At 51.0% G+C, this 14,653-nt stretch overlaps 5 protein-coding genes across 5 annotated transcripts; 3 read left to right on the top strand and 2 right to left on the bottom strand.

Moving 5' to 3' along the window:
• Positions 1–1,035: 1,035 nt before the first annotated feature.
• P174DRAFT_417586 (uncharacterized protein) lies at positions 1,036–1,840 on the top strand (the record flags this gene model as incomplete). Its single annotated transcript, XM_024824614.1, has 2 exons — positions 1,036–1,650; positions 1,706–1,840. 2 exons carry the CDS (start codon positions 1,036–1,038, stop codon positions 1,838–1,840), a joined length of 750 nt encoding a protein of 249 aa, XP_024685157.1.
• An 863-nt stretch (positions 1,841–2,703) lies between these two features.
• On the top strand, positions 2,704–7,233 carry P174DRAFT_438335 (phosphoribosylformylglycinamidine synthase). Its single transcript, XM_024826516.1, has one exon. The coding sequence runs from the start codon at positions 2,918–2,920 to the stop codon at positions 7,004–7,006; it is 4,089 nt and encodes a 1,362-aa protein (XP_024685158.1). The 5' UTR covers positions 2,704–2,917; the 3' UTR covers positions 7,007–7,233.
• Positions 7,234–7,282: 49 nt separating this feature from the next.
• P174DRAFT_383895 (putative gamma-tubulin complex component GCP5) lies at positions 7,283–10,163 on the bottom strand (the record flags this gene model as incomplete). Its single annotated transcript, XM_024823185.1, has 2 exons — positions 7,283–10,035; positions 10,092–10,163. 2 exons carry the CDS (start codon positions 10,161–10,163, stop codon positions 7,405–7,407), a joined length of 2,703 nt encoding a protein of 900 aa, XP_024685159.1. The 3' UTR covers positions 7,283–7,404.
• A 307-nt stretch (positions 10,164–10,470) lies between these two features.
• Positions 10,471–12,189, top strand: P174DRAFT_438337 (glycosyltransferase family 15 protein). Its single transcript, XM_024826517.1, has 4 exons — positions 10,471–10,675; positions 10,771–11,034; positions 11,091–11,709; positions 11,767–12,189. The coding sequence occupies exons 1-4, from the start codon at positions 10,522–10,524 to the stop codon at positions 11,921–11,923; spliced, it is 1,194 nt and encodes a 397-aa protein (XP_024685160.1). The 5' UTR covers positions 10,471–10,521; the 3' UTR covers positions 11,924–12,189.
• Positions 12,190–12,246: 57 nt separating this feature from the next.
• On the bottom strand, positions 12,247–13,400 carry P174DRAFT_438339 (cytochrome c oxidase subunit VI). The gene is made up of 2 exons (XM_024826518.1): positions 12,806–13,400; positions 12,247–12,732 (listed from the first exon to the last, which is right to left on the bottom strand). The coding sequence occupies exons 1-2, from the start codon at positions 12,939–12,941 to the stop codon at positions 12,614–12,616; spliced, it is 255 nt and encodes an 84-aa protein (XP_024685161.1). The 5' UTR covers positions 12,942–13,400; the 3' UTR covers positions 12,247–12,613.
• Positions 13,401–14,653: the final 1,253 nt, after the last annotated feature.

Raw genomic sequence — 14,653 nt, forward strand, 5'->3', positions numbered from 1 at the left:
GTTATCCAGCTTGTAAGTTGAACAAAGGTTTCAAAGACTGGCATAACTGCAATTATGCTATCATTATACCTAGTTATCACTCGGCCATAAATGTTGTTGGCGAGAAAATTTGCTGCCAAAGAGCCACCACCAAGGAAGCTCCCGCCGCCAATAATTCTTGGCATCGGAAGGCTGATGTGACGTCGGAGCGTTTCTCCCAATATGGTAAAGCGAGCTCGCCTTCCGTAAGAGGTAAATGTCTTCAAGCAACTTGGGAGAAGACCTCCGTGGCGAGGGTATATGGGCTATTCACATCTATGGCTGAAGCCTCCCTTTTACCCATATGCCGCTTACTTACATACAACGCTCAATACATGCCTGAGATATACAACAACTTCAACGAGGGAGTTTAGGAAAAACAGCTTTTCAGTAGATAATAGAAGCCTCGACGAATCAGAACCCGCACGTCTATTGTTAGTATCCTCTGACATTCTGCTGGAAATCCTTTGTCCGTGTCCGATTAAGCCCCGTAGCTCGCCTGTGTGGAGAGCCTTATCGCTCCATGTCACAGTAAACCGTCTCCTCCTGCCTGCATCTCCATCTCGTCAACTAGGCATAACATTATCCTCGCCAATAACCTTGCCGAACCCCTCTCTAGAGCCTGTCAAAGGTCACAAATCATGTCGTCGATATTCTTATTAGCCACCATTCCATGTTCTGGGTCCCGCCCGAAGGTGAACAACTGGCAACGGCCATTGTGGCGTTGCCGGTGCACCCTGGAGCAGACTTTACGGTGTATGTCCCCTGCAGAGAACTTTCAGGTCCGCTGTTTAGCAGATTCAAGGGACAATAGCCTTCGGAGGGATCGGTACTGCAAATGAGATTCGAGCCCTAAAGACTTTGACGCCTACAGTCTTCTTGCAAATGAGTGCTCCCGGCACTACTTAGAGCAATCCAAATACGAGCTGCTTTAAACGCAATGATAAATAGCGCCTAGAAGCTTATTGTTTCCCATAGTAAAACCCAACCCTAGAAGATTCCAGCGATCCTCTTACCATGGTGTTCAAGGCTTTCATCACCTTCCTGGCGATGGTCGTCCGGCCTACGTTTGGAACTTGGACTGTAACACAGCATCTCATTGTTCGCAATATCACTACAGGCATACTACCAGACTACATTGTGGAGAGCACCGTCTACCCCACGGCGTCTGTTTCCCCGATATCCACCTCGACCAATGTGAGAGTTGAATACCTTGTTGCCACGCAAAATGGTTTCGGACGCGCTGTGATCAACGTTACAACCAGCTATCTTATGCTCCCTACGGAACCAACCAATCTCCCTATCCTGACTGTTCCGCCAACAACCACTGCAAGACCTTCCATCAAGACAAACTATTACATTCCGGTGACCGTGTCCAACCCGCAAACCTGCACCTTAACCGACTTTACCTACACAGATACCATCGGAATTAGTGTACCAAGCTCGCTGGTCCCGCGCGCAACCGAGTCCGATTTAGCTCTGCTCGTCACAACCTATGAGTCTACTATCAGTACCAACTTAGGTGGCCAGCCCGTCACAACCTCCATATGTGACGTGTATTTCAAGTCAGACGCCGTCCCAGTGGCCGATGATGATATCGGCGTCAACAACGGAGGTTTTCTGTCCGAGTGTGTTGACCCGCGAAAACATATGTGCACCGAGCCCGGCCAAAACTCAGCTGCCACAGGATCTGCTGGGTGTGTTGGACCTTACCCTCCCACAGCTGGGCGCAATCAGGCCTCAACAACGAAGGTTGACCATAACGCTGGGCCAACGGAGACAGGGGGAGCAAGAAGCTGGAGAAGCGAAATGGGGTGCTTGATATTTCTTCCGAGTTTCATGGCTATTTCACTCCTCATGGTCTAAGAGAGAAAGTATCATCGTTTTATATTTCAGAAGCGCCCAAATATATTTGGACTGACTGCCAAGACGCTCCCTCAGTTACAGTCAGGCCGTGATATCGAATGCAGCACAATTGTTGAATTAGATTACTGCTTACCGAATGGAGAAATTCGGCCATTCCTTCATTAAACCTTCCTGTATAAGTGATTCACCCAAGATCATCAGGATTCTACTAGAAATCTATAATGATGGAATCAAACCCGGCCTAGAACATGCTTCTAATGCCTTGACCCTACCTAGGCCGCAGCCCCATGACACTAAATCACTAGTAAATTCCTAGTAAAAAGGGGGTTAAAATAAGTTAAATAATAAACGTTTCACCTTAACAAATCCGCCAAAAACCACTGACATTTTGACAATTTGAATACCGCCCCTAATTAGAAGACCGGTTCGGCTTCCCCATGTCTCACACATCTCCACTACCTCTCTAAATAATGCGGGATAGTGGACACAAACAGAAGACCTGCTAGGTGCCGTGACCGTTGAGCTTCAGTAGTAACAAACTCACTTGGCGCTTCGAATCCTGGACACTAGACGTTGAACAAGATGCGAATGATGTCGACTCTCGAAGATGGAACTCATGAGCTGCTTTAATTTCTTTCAAGGACAGAAAAACAGGACGTGCTGAATTCATCCTGAGGCATCCACGGGCCAAGGTTTCTCCCAAAGAGTCACATGACTGATAAGCAGAGATCGCTGGGAGATAAGCCGAAAAGGGATTAGCGCGGGGTTGGAATTTCGACGCCTCCCCAAAAGACTCGAGTTGACTCAACTGAGAGTAATTTTACGACGGCCAGCAGCTCAACGCCCCGTCGCTGTGGTGCTCCAGTCGATTCTTCTCGTTGGAAGTGTCTCTTTGACACTTCTATGAAGACTTGAGAAACACACATACTTCTTTCTCATCTCCCTGTCTCCCTGTCTTCCTCAGGTTCGCCATCCTGTTGCCCGCGGAAGCAGAAAAAAACTAGTAAAAGGGGACCAAAGGTGCCACTTCACAATGGCCTCCACATCCACCAATTCCACATACTTGGCCATCCCGGGCTCAGTTGCCTTCTCGAACTCTCGTGGACGGGCAATTGCAGCCAGCATCGGGGCCCAGGATGTTCGAGCTCAGTGGATCCACTACGTCCATGCTGAACGACCTTTGGATGCTCAGCAACAGGGCGTCTTGGAGCAGTTGCTCCGTTACGGCGATATCACTGATGTTCCCGCCTCATTCAGCCCCGAGGACGGTTCCTTCGATGTCTTCTATGTCTTTCCCCGCACTGGAACGATTTCCCCTTGGAGTTCCCAAGCTACTGGTATCTCGCATGTTTGTGGCTTGCGTCAGTATGTGAAGCGCATTGAGCGGGGTATCAAGATCTCATGTCTTCGCGAGAAGTCGCAAGAGTTCAAGCCTGGTTTCGAGGATATTCTGCATGATCGGATGACCCAATTGCTCAGCCAAACCGAGCCCGACCTGCACCTGATGTTTTCCGAACATGCTCCTCAGCCCCTCGAGACGATCCCCCTTCACGGCAGCGACAAGTCTCCCAAAGAAGTACTACAAGAAGCGAACAAACGGCTAGGGTTGGCATTGGAACAATCGGAGATTGACTATCTCGCAGATGCTTACGGGCCCAATGGCCCTCTCGCCCGTGACCCTACTGATGTCGAACTGTTCATGTTCGCTCAGGTCAACTCGGAGCACTGCCGTCACAAGCAGTTCAACGCCTCCTGGGTTATCGATGGCAAGCAGATGCCAAACAGTCTCTTCGCCATGATTCGCAACACGCATAAAAAGCACCCCGAACACACCGTTAGCGCCTACAGTGACAACGCCGCCGTACTTGAGGGACCCAACGCCGCATTCTGGGCTCCCGACCCATTCACCGGCGAATGGAACCACACAAAGGAGGTTGTCCACTTCCTGGCTAAGGTCGAAACTCACAACCATCCCACTGCCGTCTCTCCTTTCCCTGGCGCTGCCACCGGCTCGGGTGGAGAGATTCGGGATGAGGGTGCAGTCGGCAGAGGCTCCAAGCCCAAGGCCGGTCTTGCTGGATACTGCGTTTCTGATCTCCTGATTCCGGATCTGAAGCAGCCTTGGGAGCTCGATGTTGGCAAGCCCAACCACATTGCGAGCAGCTTGGACATCATGTTGGAGGCTCCCATTGGCAGCGCTCACTACAACAATGAGTTCGGTCGTCCCTGTACACTTGGATACTTCCGTACTCTCCTCACACAGATTGACGTCGGTAAGGGACAGACTGAGCTTCGTGGTTACCACAAGCCTATTATGATTGCTGGTGGCGTTGGGACAGTCCGACCACAGCATGCTATCAAAAAACCCGAGGCCGTCAAGCCCGGCTCCTACCTCGTTGTTCTGGGAGGCCCTGCCATGCTTATTGGACTGGGCGGAGGCGCCGCTTCCAGCATCGCGTCTGGTGAAGGATCTGCGGACTTGGACTTCGCTAGCGTCCAGAGAGGCAACGCTGAAGTGCAGCGGAGAGCTCAGGAGGTTATCAATGCTTGTGTGGCCATGGGGGAGAACAACCCGATCAAGTTCATTCACGACGTTGGTGCCGGTGGACTTTCCAACGCGCTTCCCGAGCTGATTCACGATTCCGGACTCGGTGCCACTTTTGAGCTTCGTGAGATTGATAGCGCCGATAAGAGCATGAGCCCCATGCAAATTTGGTGTTGTGAAGCCCAGGAAAGATATGTCCTCGCAGTTGGCGAAGAAAGCATGAACAAATTCACCGCCATCGCTCATCGTGAACGTTGTGGTTTCTCGGTCGTTGGCCGTGGTGAAGGTGGCTCTGAGGAAGACAAGAGACTCATCCTGCTTGACAGAGACTCCACCGAGTATCCCAAACCAATTGACCTTCCTCTGTCAGTCCTCTTCGGCAAGCCTCCTCGGATGACGAGAACTGTGGAGACCCGCAAACTGAAACTCCCCGCCGTCGATGCAAGTCTTACCAGCTACCTTCCTTCCCTTGCGCCGAACCGCGTCGAGCTGATCAGTGAGGCTGCCAACCGTGTCCTTTCCTTGCCTGCTGTAGGCTCCAAGTCCTTCCTGATCACAATCGGCGATCGGACCGTGGGTGGTCTTACTGCTCGGGACCAGATGGTTGGAAAATGGCAAACCCCGGTCTCTGACGTTTCCGTCACGGCCACTGCGTTGGTTCAAGGAATGAAGACTGGCGAAGCCATGGCCATGGGCGAGAGGCCAACTCTTGCTCTTATTTCTCCGGCCGCATCAGCTCGGATGGCAGTTGCGGAGTCCCTCATGAACATTGCTGCTGCGGACTTGGTCGACCGCCTGAACCATATCAAACTTTCTGCCAACTGGATGTCCGCCAGCAATCACCCCGGTGAGGGAGCCGCCATCTACGAGGCAGTTGAGGCTATCGGTATGGAATTATGTCCTAAACTTGGTATCAGCATTCCCGTTGGAAAGGACTCCATGTCAATGAAGATGAAGTGGGCCGATGAAGCCACCAAGGAGTCCAAGGAGGTCACTGCCCCTATGTCCCTCGTTATCTCTTCCTTCGCGCCCGTCGGTGATTTCCGTAAGACCTGGACACCAGCCCTCCGCAGCGTTGAGGATGTCGGTGAGACCGTTCTGATGTTCGTTGATCTCTCGTTTGGCCGCAAAACCCTGGGCGGCTCGGCCCTGGCTCAGGTCTTCAACCAGGTTGGAAATGAATGCCCTGATCTCCGCGATGTGGAGATCTTCAGGGACTTCTTCGACGCTACTCAGCAGCTCCAGGAGTCAGGCATCGTTCTGGCCTACCACGACAGATCAGATGGTGGTCTCTTCACTACTCTTGCGGAGATGATGTTTGCCGGACGTTGCGGTGTGGAAATCATGTTGGACAACATCTGCCCCACAAACAGCACACAAGATCTTGTGTCGACCCTCTTCACAGAAGAACTGGGTGCGGTCTTCCAGGTGCGCAAAGAGCATGAGATTCAGTTCCGCTCTTGCTTCGCCACCTGCGGTCCCCCTGCTGGCTTGATCCACAAGATCGGTCGTGTCTCCGAAAGGCCAAAGCAGAACCTGGCCATCTACCACAAGGCCAGTCTGGTATACCGCAACAACCGCGCAAACCTCCAGCAGACCTGGGCTACCACCTCGTATCACATGCAGAAGATCCGTGACAACGCTGCCTGCGCGGAACAGGAATTCTCGAACATCCTGGACGACACCGACCCCGGTCTGTCATGGAACCCCACCTTCGACCCGAAGGACCGGGCCATGCCCCTTCTCACCAGCCTCAAGTCTCCCTTCAGCAACAAGCCACGTGTGGCTATCCTGCGTGAGCAAGGTGTTAACAGTCAAGCGGAGATGGCCTTTGCCTTCAATGTGGCTGGGTTCTCTGCCGTTGATGTCCACATGACCGATATTATCTCTGGCCGCGTATCTCTCTCCAGCTTTGTCGGTCTTGCCGCCTGTGGCGGTTTCTCCTACGGTGACGTTCTCGGTGCCGGTCAGGGTTGGGCCAAGTCAGTCCTGTTGCACGAGAACACCCGCACTGAGTTCCAGAACTTCTTCCAGCGCCCCGACACATTCGCCCTCGGTGTCTGCAACGGTTGCCAGTTCCTCTCCCGTCTCAAGAAATTAATTCCTGGCGCATCCAACTGGCCCAGCTTCGAACGCAACGCCAGCGAGCAGTACGAAGGCCGTGTCTGCATGGTCCGTATCTCTGATCCCGACCCCGCCAACCCCAGTGTCTTCCTCCACGGCATGAACGGCTCCTCGCTCCCTATTGCCGTCGCTCACGGAGAAGGTCGCGCGTCGTTCGCTGCGGCTCCCGGCACCTCAGCTCAGGATTTCGTTCGTGAAGGCTTGGCCCCCGTCCAGTACGTCGAGAACGCTACCCTCAAGCCAACCATGAAGTACCCATTCAACCCCAACGGCAGTCCCGAGGGTATTGCCGGTATTCGTAGCGCCGACGGCCGTGTCCTCGCCATCATGCCTCACCCCGAGCGGACCGTGATGGGCGGTATTGCCAGCTGGCTGCCTCCTAATGCCGAAGAATGGGGTGACATCGGTCCATGGGGCCGTGTGTTCTTCAGTGCCAGAAGATGGGTTGGTTAAAAAGTGTAGATTCCTTTTTGCGACTTTTCTTCTTTGTCTCTAGTGGCCCAAAATTGGGCGTGATGTGTGATGTACAGCGAAAACCAAAATTGATCGGGAAGGTACTACTTCGTTTTGGTATATAAAATATCTACACCTATGTTCTGCATGATGAGTCCGATGCCTTAGGATGATCAAATCAAATTGTTATAATGAATTCAAACAGCAATACAAGCATAATTACAGCGTTTCTCAATTTGTCAATTACGAATTGCACTCCTTGAGCAAGCCATATCGCTCATATTCTAGTTATGTAGACCTCTTAACTATTGAACAGCAAAACAACGTGGATATCATAGCAAGATCATATCATTACAGTAGAACCATCGCACCTCCCTTTTTTAAGATCAAGCCGAGCACTAAACAGCTATCCGCTTCTTACGCCACTCCAGCTTCTCAGCCAGGATCTCCCAACTGATCTGACCATCTACACGTCCTACACCCTTCAAACCAGCGGTCAGAAATGCAAGCAACTGGTCAAAGTGGCCTTTGATATCCCTCAGTCGATGCGCGTAGGGTGCCTCGTAAAAGGAAATGCCGGTGGTATTGCCAACATCCTCGTCCGTCTCGTCTTGTGTATCGTCGTCATCGTCATCATCGTCATAATCACTTTGCATCGCGTCGTCAGTGTATGTACCCCGAAGCTTCCTGCTGAGACTCTTTCTGCTTTGCGAAAACTTGGCGTATTTGGTCGGTGTTCTCTGATCGGACAGCTTGTCCCCGTAGCGTGTCGCTTGGATGTCTGCAAAGTACACGCAGAGATCTAGGAGGCTGATTGTGGCTTTGTGGAGAGGCGATAGATTGCTGGAGAGGAGGCACTGGTCTTCCAGCGAGGACAGGTACGCGCGATGCGCTGCGATCATCGCATCGACGTCCTTGGTGGCCGAGAGGGACTTGCGCAAGGACTCTGTCGCTGAGGAGATGACAAAGTCCGTAATGTGGCTGTAGAGGGTGTTCAGGAACCAGAGCATGTGGTGCCGAAGAGAGTAGCTCAATGCGTTGCTGCTCCTGTCATGGGAGAATTCGTCCGTCTCATCGGTGTACTTCAGACGCTGTTTTACGATCAAGTGTTTTGCTCGGCGGATTTGCATCAGGAATGTCGAGATGCGCTGGTAGGTTTGGATGGCGTGTTTAGGGATGATGTTTGCGATAGGCCAGGGGAGGATGTAATCGAACGAGATGGTTCTGAGGGCCTTGACTGAGCGGCTGCGCCCTTGCGGATCTTGATGAGAGCGGACAATTATCCTTGAGTGGTCGATGAAAGACATGCTGCTAAACGCGCTCTGTGCGAGTTCGGTGAGGAGATACCTGTCGCTCCAGGCGCCTCTGCCGCGATCCATGAGGTCAAAGACCTTGTTGTCGATAATAGCGGACACACTCAGGTCCTTGCAGAGGTAGATGTTTTCCAAGGCTTGAAGTGATTTCCAGAGTCCGCATTGCTGGTCAAGCTCTTTTCGCAGCAGATCGGACACAAAGGAGTGGTTAGCCTCGACGAGCTTATCTATAGCGGACTCGCATATGGCGGCAAAGGGAAGACAGAGTAAGGAGCTGGAGTCATCACCATAGATGCTTTCCAAGGTAAGAGGAATCGTCTTCGAGTCTTCGAGTGTCTCCAGCGCATTCAAGTGTTGTACAAAGACCATGCTTTTACCCGTGGTGAAAATCTTTTGAGCAACAGGTCTCATAAATTGTGGAAGCCCAAATGAGACGTCCACAGCATACCATTCGCGCCAAAGACACCGCAGATCTTTATCGTCACGTTGGTCTATGATGAAAGATATCCCTTCGCTTGAATCCAGTCGTCCCTCCTCCATCCAACGACGGATCGGACGAATGTAGGTTTCGAGACACGAAAAGAACAAGTTTGCCAGAAATCTGAACTCGTCATCGTCCCCTGTAGCTTGCTTCATGCATACCACATCGTACAATAGGTCAAGACACCGTACACCGTCGTCTGGAGAGTTATACTTGAGATTGGAGATCAGATCGGCCAGAAGCACGAGCATCGCTGATGCGCTGCGGGCATCTTCGGCCAATTGTAGGAGGCTGACGGTGAAAGTCGCCCCTTGCGAAATGCACTGAGTTTGCACTTCCGACAAAAAGGCGTCGAACTGGTTTAGGCGGTCCTCAACACATCGGTGGAAGGTTTGCATATAGGGAACAACCTGGGTGACCTTGATGAAGCGTCTTATAACATCTAGCTTGGCGCCAACCATGCTGAATGACCGCAAAAGCGAGGTTAGGGCCTCGGCCGAAGTGTGTGTAAGAGTATACCGTCGATCGACCTCGATACTGTCATCGAGTCGCCAAAATAAAGACGTAGGCAAGCCCTGCAACATGAACAATGTTTCTCTTACAATTTGGAGCTCCGTGACCACACGGCAGGAAACCTTCTCGACTTGGTTGGATTCTGCATGTTTCTTAGGCCTCCAGAATTGAGCCTCCCTAACGGAGTCCACAAGAACCACATCCGTTCCAGGAGAAAATACTTCATCGGGGATTTCATAGTCTTCTTCGGAGGCAATGGGACTGGAAGGTAGAGTCTGAGGGATTGAGGCGTCACTGCGCCCCGAAGACGCAAGATCATCTTCTTCTTCGGACGAGGAATCTGCGCCAAAATTTACACATTCCCAGATATCTTCATCGCAATACGCGGATCCCAAAGCATCCAACTCCGTCCAGGAGAGTTGCTTCGCGTCTTCATCAACCTTGGGCTTTGGGAGTCGGTCTACCCGCGAGAACACAGCAGGGCGAGAAGAGAGCTGTAAAAGGAAAGATAGTATTTCGGGAAACCATGAGCTATGGTGTTCATCTAATTCAGTCAAGCGACTCCGGAGTGCGTCCGCGAGATCATCCTTATTGAGAACCTGGAATTTCTCCTGCAGGCCTTCTAACTGTTTTGAGACCGCAAACTGGTCAGTCCGGCCATGAGAGGCGGATTTGAACGTGTCTTCGACACGATGCTTTAGGGTTTTGAGTCGTGACGTATTCTAGATGCTAACGTTAGCAACAGCGGAGCGCTCAAAGCAATGATAGCACCCCATACAGTCGGATCGATCTTTGTGATAGCCAAAATTAGCTCATCCGTTAGCGCACCAATATCCTCGGGGAGAGTCATGTCGACGCGTGTTGCATTTGCAACAAGTAAGCGTAGCAATTGGAAGTCAGGAGAAATATTCCCCGAGGATACCCCATCGTTGTTTCATCGACAACCCCTTCTGGTGGCTCCTAGGACCTTGGATCAAGCCCGGGTTACGCGGCATCCAGGCCTGTAGACGTCAAGACGAATGTTCTCTCTCCGTCTGCTCCGTGGAACGTGACGTGTTGCTTATTATTATCACACTATTCCTCTTCTGGTTAAGCGGCATCTGGTCCGACAGAGATAGAGTCGCCAGAGGAGGGAAGAAGTCGACGACAGCAGCCAATTTTCCTCTAACTTTCCCCTGGCTATCGGTTTTCGCAATCAAGCAGTCAAGATGGCTGTGGCGAGGCCTATACGCATGCTAGGTGCAGCATGCATTCTACTGTGCCTCTTTCTGATCTTTCAGGTCAACAAAAGTCACGGCCCATCCTTCATTAGTAAGGGGTCAAAAGAGTATAATGGCATGAAGAGAGATCCCCTTTTAGATCGTGAGTCTCACCTGGGTGTCTCTGGAATCCTTGCCTAAATACTTCCCTTCTCAATTCCGTGACTCTCGCACGTACTGATGAAATTATCTTTACAGCGACGGGCGAACCCGAAGGTCATTTATGGCGAGCCGACAGCAACGACTATGCCCCCAACAGCGCCCATTCCGCCCGCACGAACGCTGCTCTCATTTCCCTCGTCCGTAATGAAGAGCTGGACGATCTTATCCCGACGATGAAAGACTTGGAGCGGACATGGAATGGCAAATTCAATTACCCCTGGATCTTCTTCAACGACAAGCCCTTTACGGAAGAATTCAAAAAGCGCACACAAGCAGAGACGAAGGCCAAGTGCTATTACGGTATTTGCGCCCAATCTTATTTCTACTTAATGCAAGAAACCTGACAAAGTGTCCAGAGCAAGTGCCAAAGGAACACTGGGACCCTCCGGAATGGATCAACATGGAACTCTTCCGCGAGTCTGCGGCGATTCTGACTGAGCAGAAGATTCAGTACAGCGACAAGCTCTCGTATCATCAAATGTGCCGGTGGAACAGTGGCATGTTCTACAAGCATCCCGCCCTTAAGGACTACAAGTACTACTGGCGTGTTGAGCCGAAGGTCCAGTTCTTCTGCAACGTTGATTACGATGTGTTCCGATTCATGGAGGATAGAAACCTTACTTATGGTTTCACCATCAATCTTTTCGACGATCCCAAAACTATTCCCACCCTCTGGCCAGAGACTAAGAAGTTCCTGGCTGCAAACCCCTCTTATCTCTCCAGCAACAACATGATGGGATGGTTGACGGACGACTCACTGCGGCCAGACCACACGGAGGCGGCGAATGGATACTCTACCTGCCACTTCTGGTCGAACTTTGAAATCGGTGACTTGGATTTCTTCAGAGGAGAGCAGTACGATGCCTACTTCAACCATCTTGACCGTGCCGGTGGTTTCTTCTACGAGCGATGGGGCGACGCTCCAGTTCATTCGATTGGTTTGGGACTGTTTGCGGACGCAGCCAAGGTTCACTGGTATGTTATTTCTTGATCGAGCCGACGCTCAGAGCTAACTTTCACTTTCTTTCCCAGGTTCCGTGACATTGGATACAATCACATTCCCTACTACAACTGTCCCAATTCACCCAAGTGCTCTAAATGCACCCCTGGGCAATTCTACGCGGGCGCACCCTTCCTCGCCAAGGAAGACTGCAGACCCAGCTACTTTAAGCATGTGGGGATGCATTGACCCGCGAAAATGTTTCTTCCTTAATTTCTGAAGATTCATCATATGGAATGCAATGTGTATAACTGCAGAGGCAACTGTCATGACCCACACCATATATCAGACCCAGCATTGATGACGATGAGTGCTTGAAACCCTTTTTTTCCAAGATCATAGTGGCGTTCCCAGGGGGTGGTTCTGAGTTTCTTGTTGTATCTTCTTTGTCTTAATGCTTGTCATTTATATGTCAGCCGTGTGTTGCTACCTTGAGAGGATCGCTGGACCGGCCTTCATTGTACCTATATTTTTATATCCAACCCGATCTCCATGTACTAAGAAATTAATGGGATTTGTACATCAAAGACTTTTTCTTCTTGGTCGCTTCTGTCGAATGTACGTCATGAGTTCGGACATTTACTTGGAGAGCGTAGAAAAAGGACAACCCCTCAGATTCCTTCGCTATCCTCAATAGTACAGAGTACACGCAAACGTCACAAGCTTTATAATAGTAGCACTGGTATAGAAAAACACATGTGCACCTCCATTCACCCCCCGAATCGACAGGCACCAGGTCAGAAATGGATAATTAAGCAACCAACCGGACCGTGGAGACCTTCTCCAACTGTATTCTAAAGTATGTATACAGCTTTCCTATCTTATCAACTTAATAAAGAGACAGAGTTCTTGCGGGCGTTTTGTCTGGAGCGAACGCATCTATTCCTCGTTGGGGTAGAGCTCCTCCCGCAGAGCAACACCGAGCTCCTGGCGCAGACCCTCCAGGCTCTCGAGGTACTGCTTATACTGGTCCTGAGTCTCAACCTTGGCCTTGATACCTGTTCAAGCACAATACATGAGTGTCTGTATGTGGAAAGAAAAGCAGTGAATGATATTGGGGCAGAGGCGCACCTTCAAAAATCCGGACGGCAGTGGGGAAGTCGTTGACACGGCGGGCAGCCCTCAGGGCGGCGGAGAGGACCTCGACGGAGGGGACGAGATCATAGGCAAAGCAGTTGTTGAGGTTACGCTGTAGCGGATAATCCATCAGCGTCACATATCATGGAGAAGAGAGAAGACCCATGCGAGTTGCTACTCTTCATCATATGATTTCGAGGAGCGGATGGTGATGTGACACGAATTTGCCGTATGTGCGAGCGGGTCAGGTCAGGCTTACCTGGAGCTCGAAGACATCCTGAACACCGTCGAATTCCTTCTCGAATCTGTCCAATGCCGAGTCAGTACGACAATCTCCCAGAATTAACCGGCTGCTTGTCCAAGTCGGGAATCGGCATCACAAGTATTAATCCGATCCGGGGGAGAAGTTCCCTGCGATCGCCCTTTCGTGCCTTTCCTCGCTCAAATCGCATCCAATGGCTGGCTAATAGTGGTAGCATACCTAGCAGAGAACTCCTCGTATGTCTCATCCTCGTGGGCACCGGACAGACGCTTGGTGGTGGTGCTGAAGCTAGGACGGCTGAGGGCCAGAGCAGCCGGGACCTGCACGCGGGACCGGGGAATTGAGGAGCTCTGATGAAGCCGGAAGGGCGGACGGCGCGTGTCGCAACACGGAAGATAGACAGGGACGCCATTGCGAGAGGAATGAAATGGGAGGGGAGGGTGGTTGAACTGACGTGCCTTTTGAGGGGAGTGGAGGACGACGGCAAGACGTAGGCGAGGTTGGAAGTCAGAGGACAAGCCGGCTGCCGCTAGGATTTTGCGGGTGGTGTGAGGTTGTGGATGCCTCAGGTTTTCCCCGGTTGCTGTCATGATTGACCATTTGCGGCTCCCGTGCATGCCCGACACAGTTGCTGCCTCAGGCATACAGTCTGCTAACCAGCTTTGATTGCATTTTGTCATTTCTGATTGGCCAGTGCATAGTCAATGCAATTGGAGTATCTGATTGGTCAATTGTCATATCATCGGTTTCCAGTCCTCGGGCAGTTGTTGACGAACGAGTATGATTACTTTGACTACATCAAAATCAGTGTTGACCTTGGTTATTCTGCATTGGGTTGATGACTTTATTCGCCGTTCTATCAAATGCAATAACTAGCTGCACGAGCCTTTCCGGTGTAACTACCGTGCGGGTTGTAGCCTTATTCTGAGAACAGACCAGCAATTCTCACATCTGGAGAGGTAGATGACTAGTGGAAGTCATCAAGCTACCTCCTGTATGTATGTCATCCGTCGCATTATGCTGATTTCCAAAGATTAGGTAGACTTTCCCCTGGCAGAATCTAGCCAATCAAAACATCTCGGTTGAGTCTCATTGCGCTGTCGATACGGCTGTCCGCAGACAAAACCGAGCCAGCTGCAAGAATATGTTCAACAGCACAGCCGGATTGATACTCATTTTGACCACCACAAGAACGTGTCATTGGCTATTATTTGACCCTCACGCTGGATGTCAGATTGAGATTTATACTCCCTTCTTTGGAAATTTAAAAGTTCGGGATGCTCCAGTTTTCTGAGCAACATTTCGCTGCGTCGACGTTTCGTCAGACGCGAAACACTGCATGTCTCAAGTCCACTATGGCCCAGCCCGAAGCCGAAAATACAAAGAGTCGGAGTGTATAGTTACTCATTGGATACTTTAAGGAATCAATGCAACGAATGTGTAGTAGGAGTCGAACATCAAGGGAATGTAACATATGGCCGAGTCCGTTCCTCCTACTCTGTATTTCGCAGTCATTTGGCCATTGAAACCTAGAGTGCAACCATAAGCATCACATCGCAAGCCTCATTTTTTGTTAGTCT

This window comes from Aspergillus novofumigatus (assembly GCF_002847465.1).
Source record: "Aspergillus novofumigatus IBT 16806 chromosome Unknown P174scaffold_2, whole genome shotgun sequence".
In the NCBI taxonomy this organism is placed as follows: Eukaryota; Fungi; Ascomycota; class Eurotiomycetes; order Eurotiales; family Aspergillaceae; genus Aspergillus; species Aspergillus novofumigatus.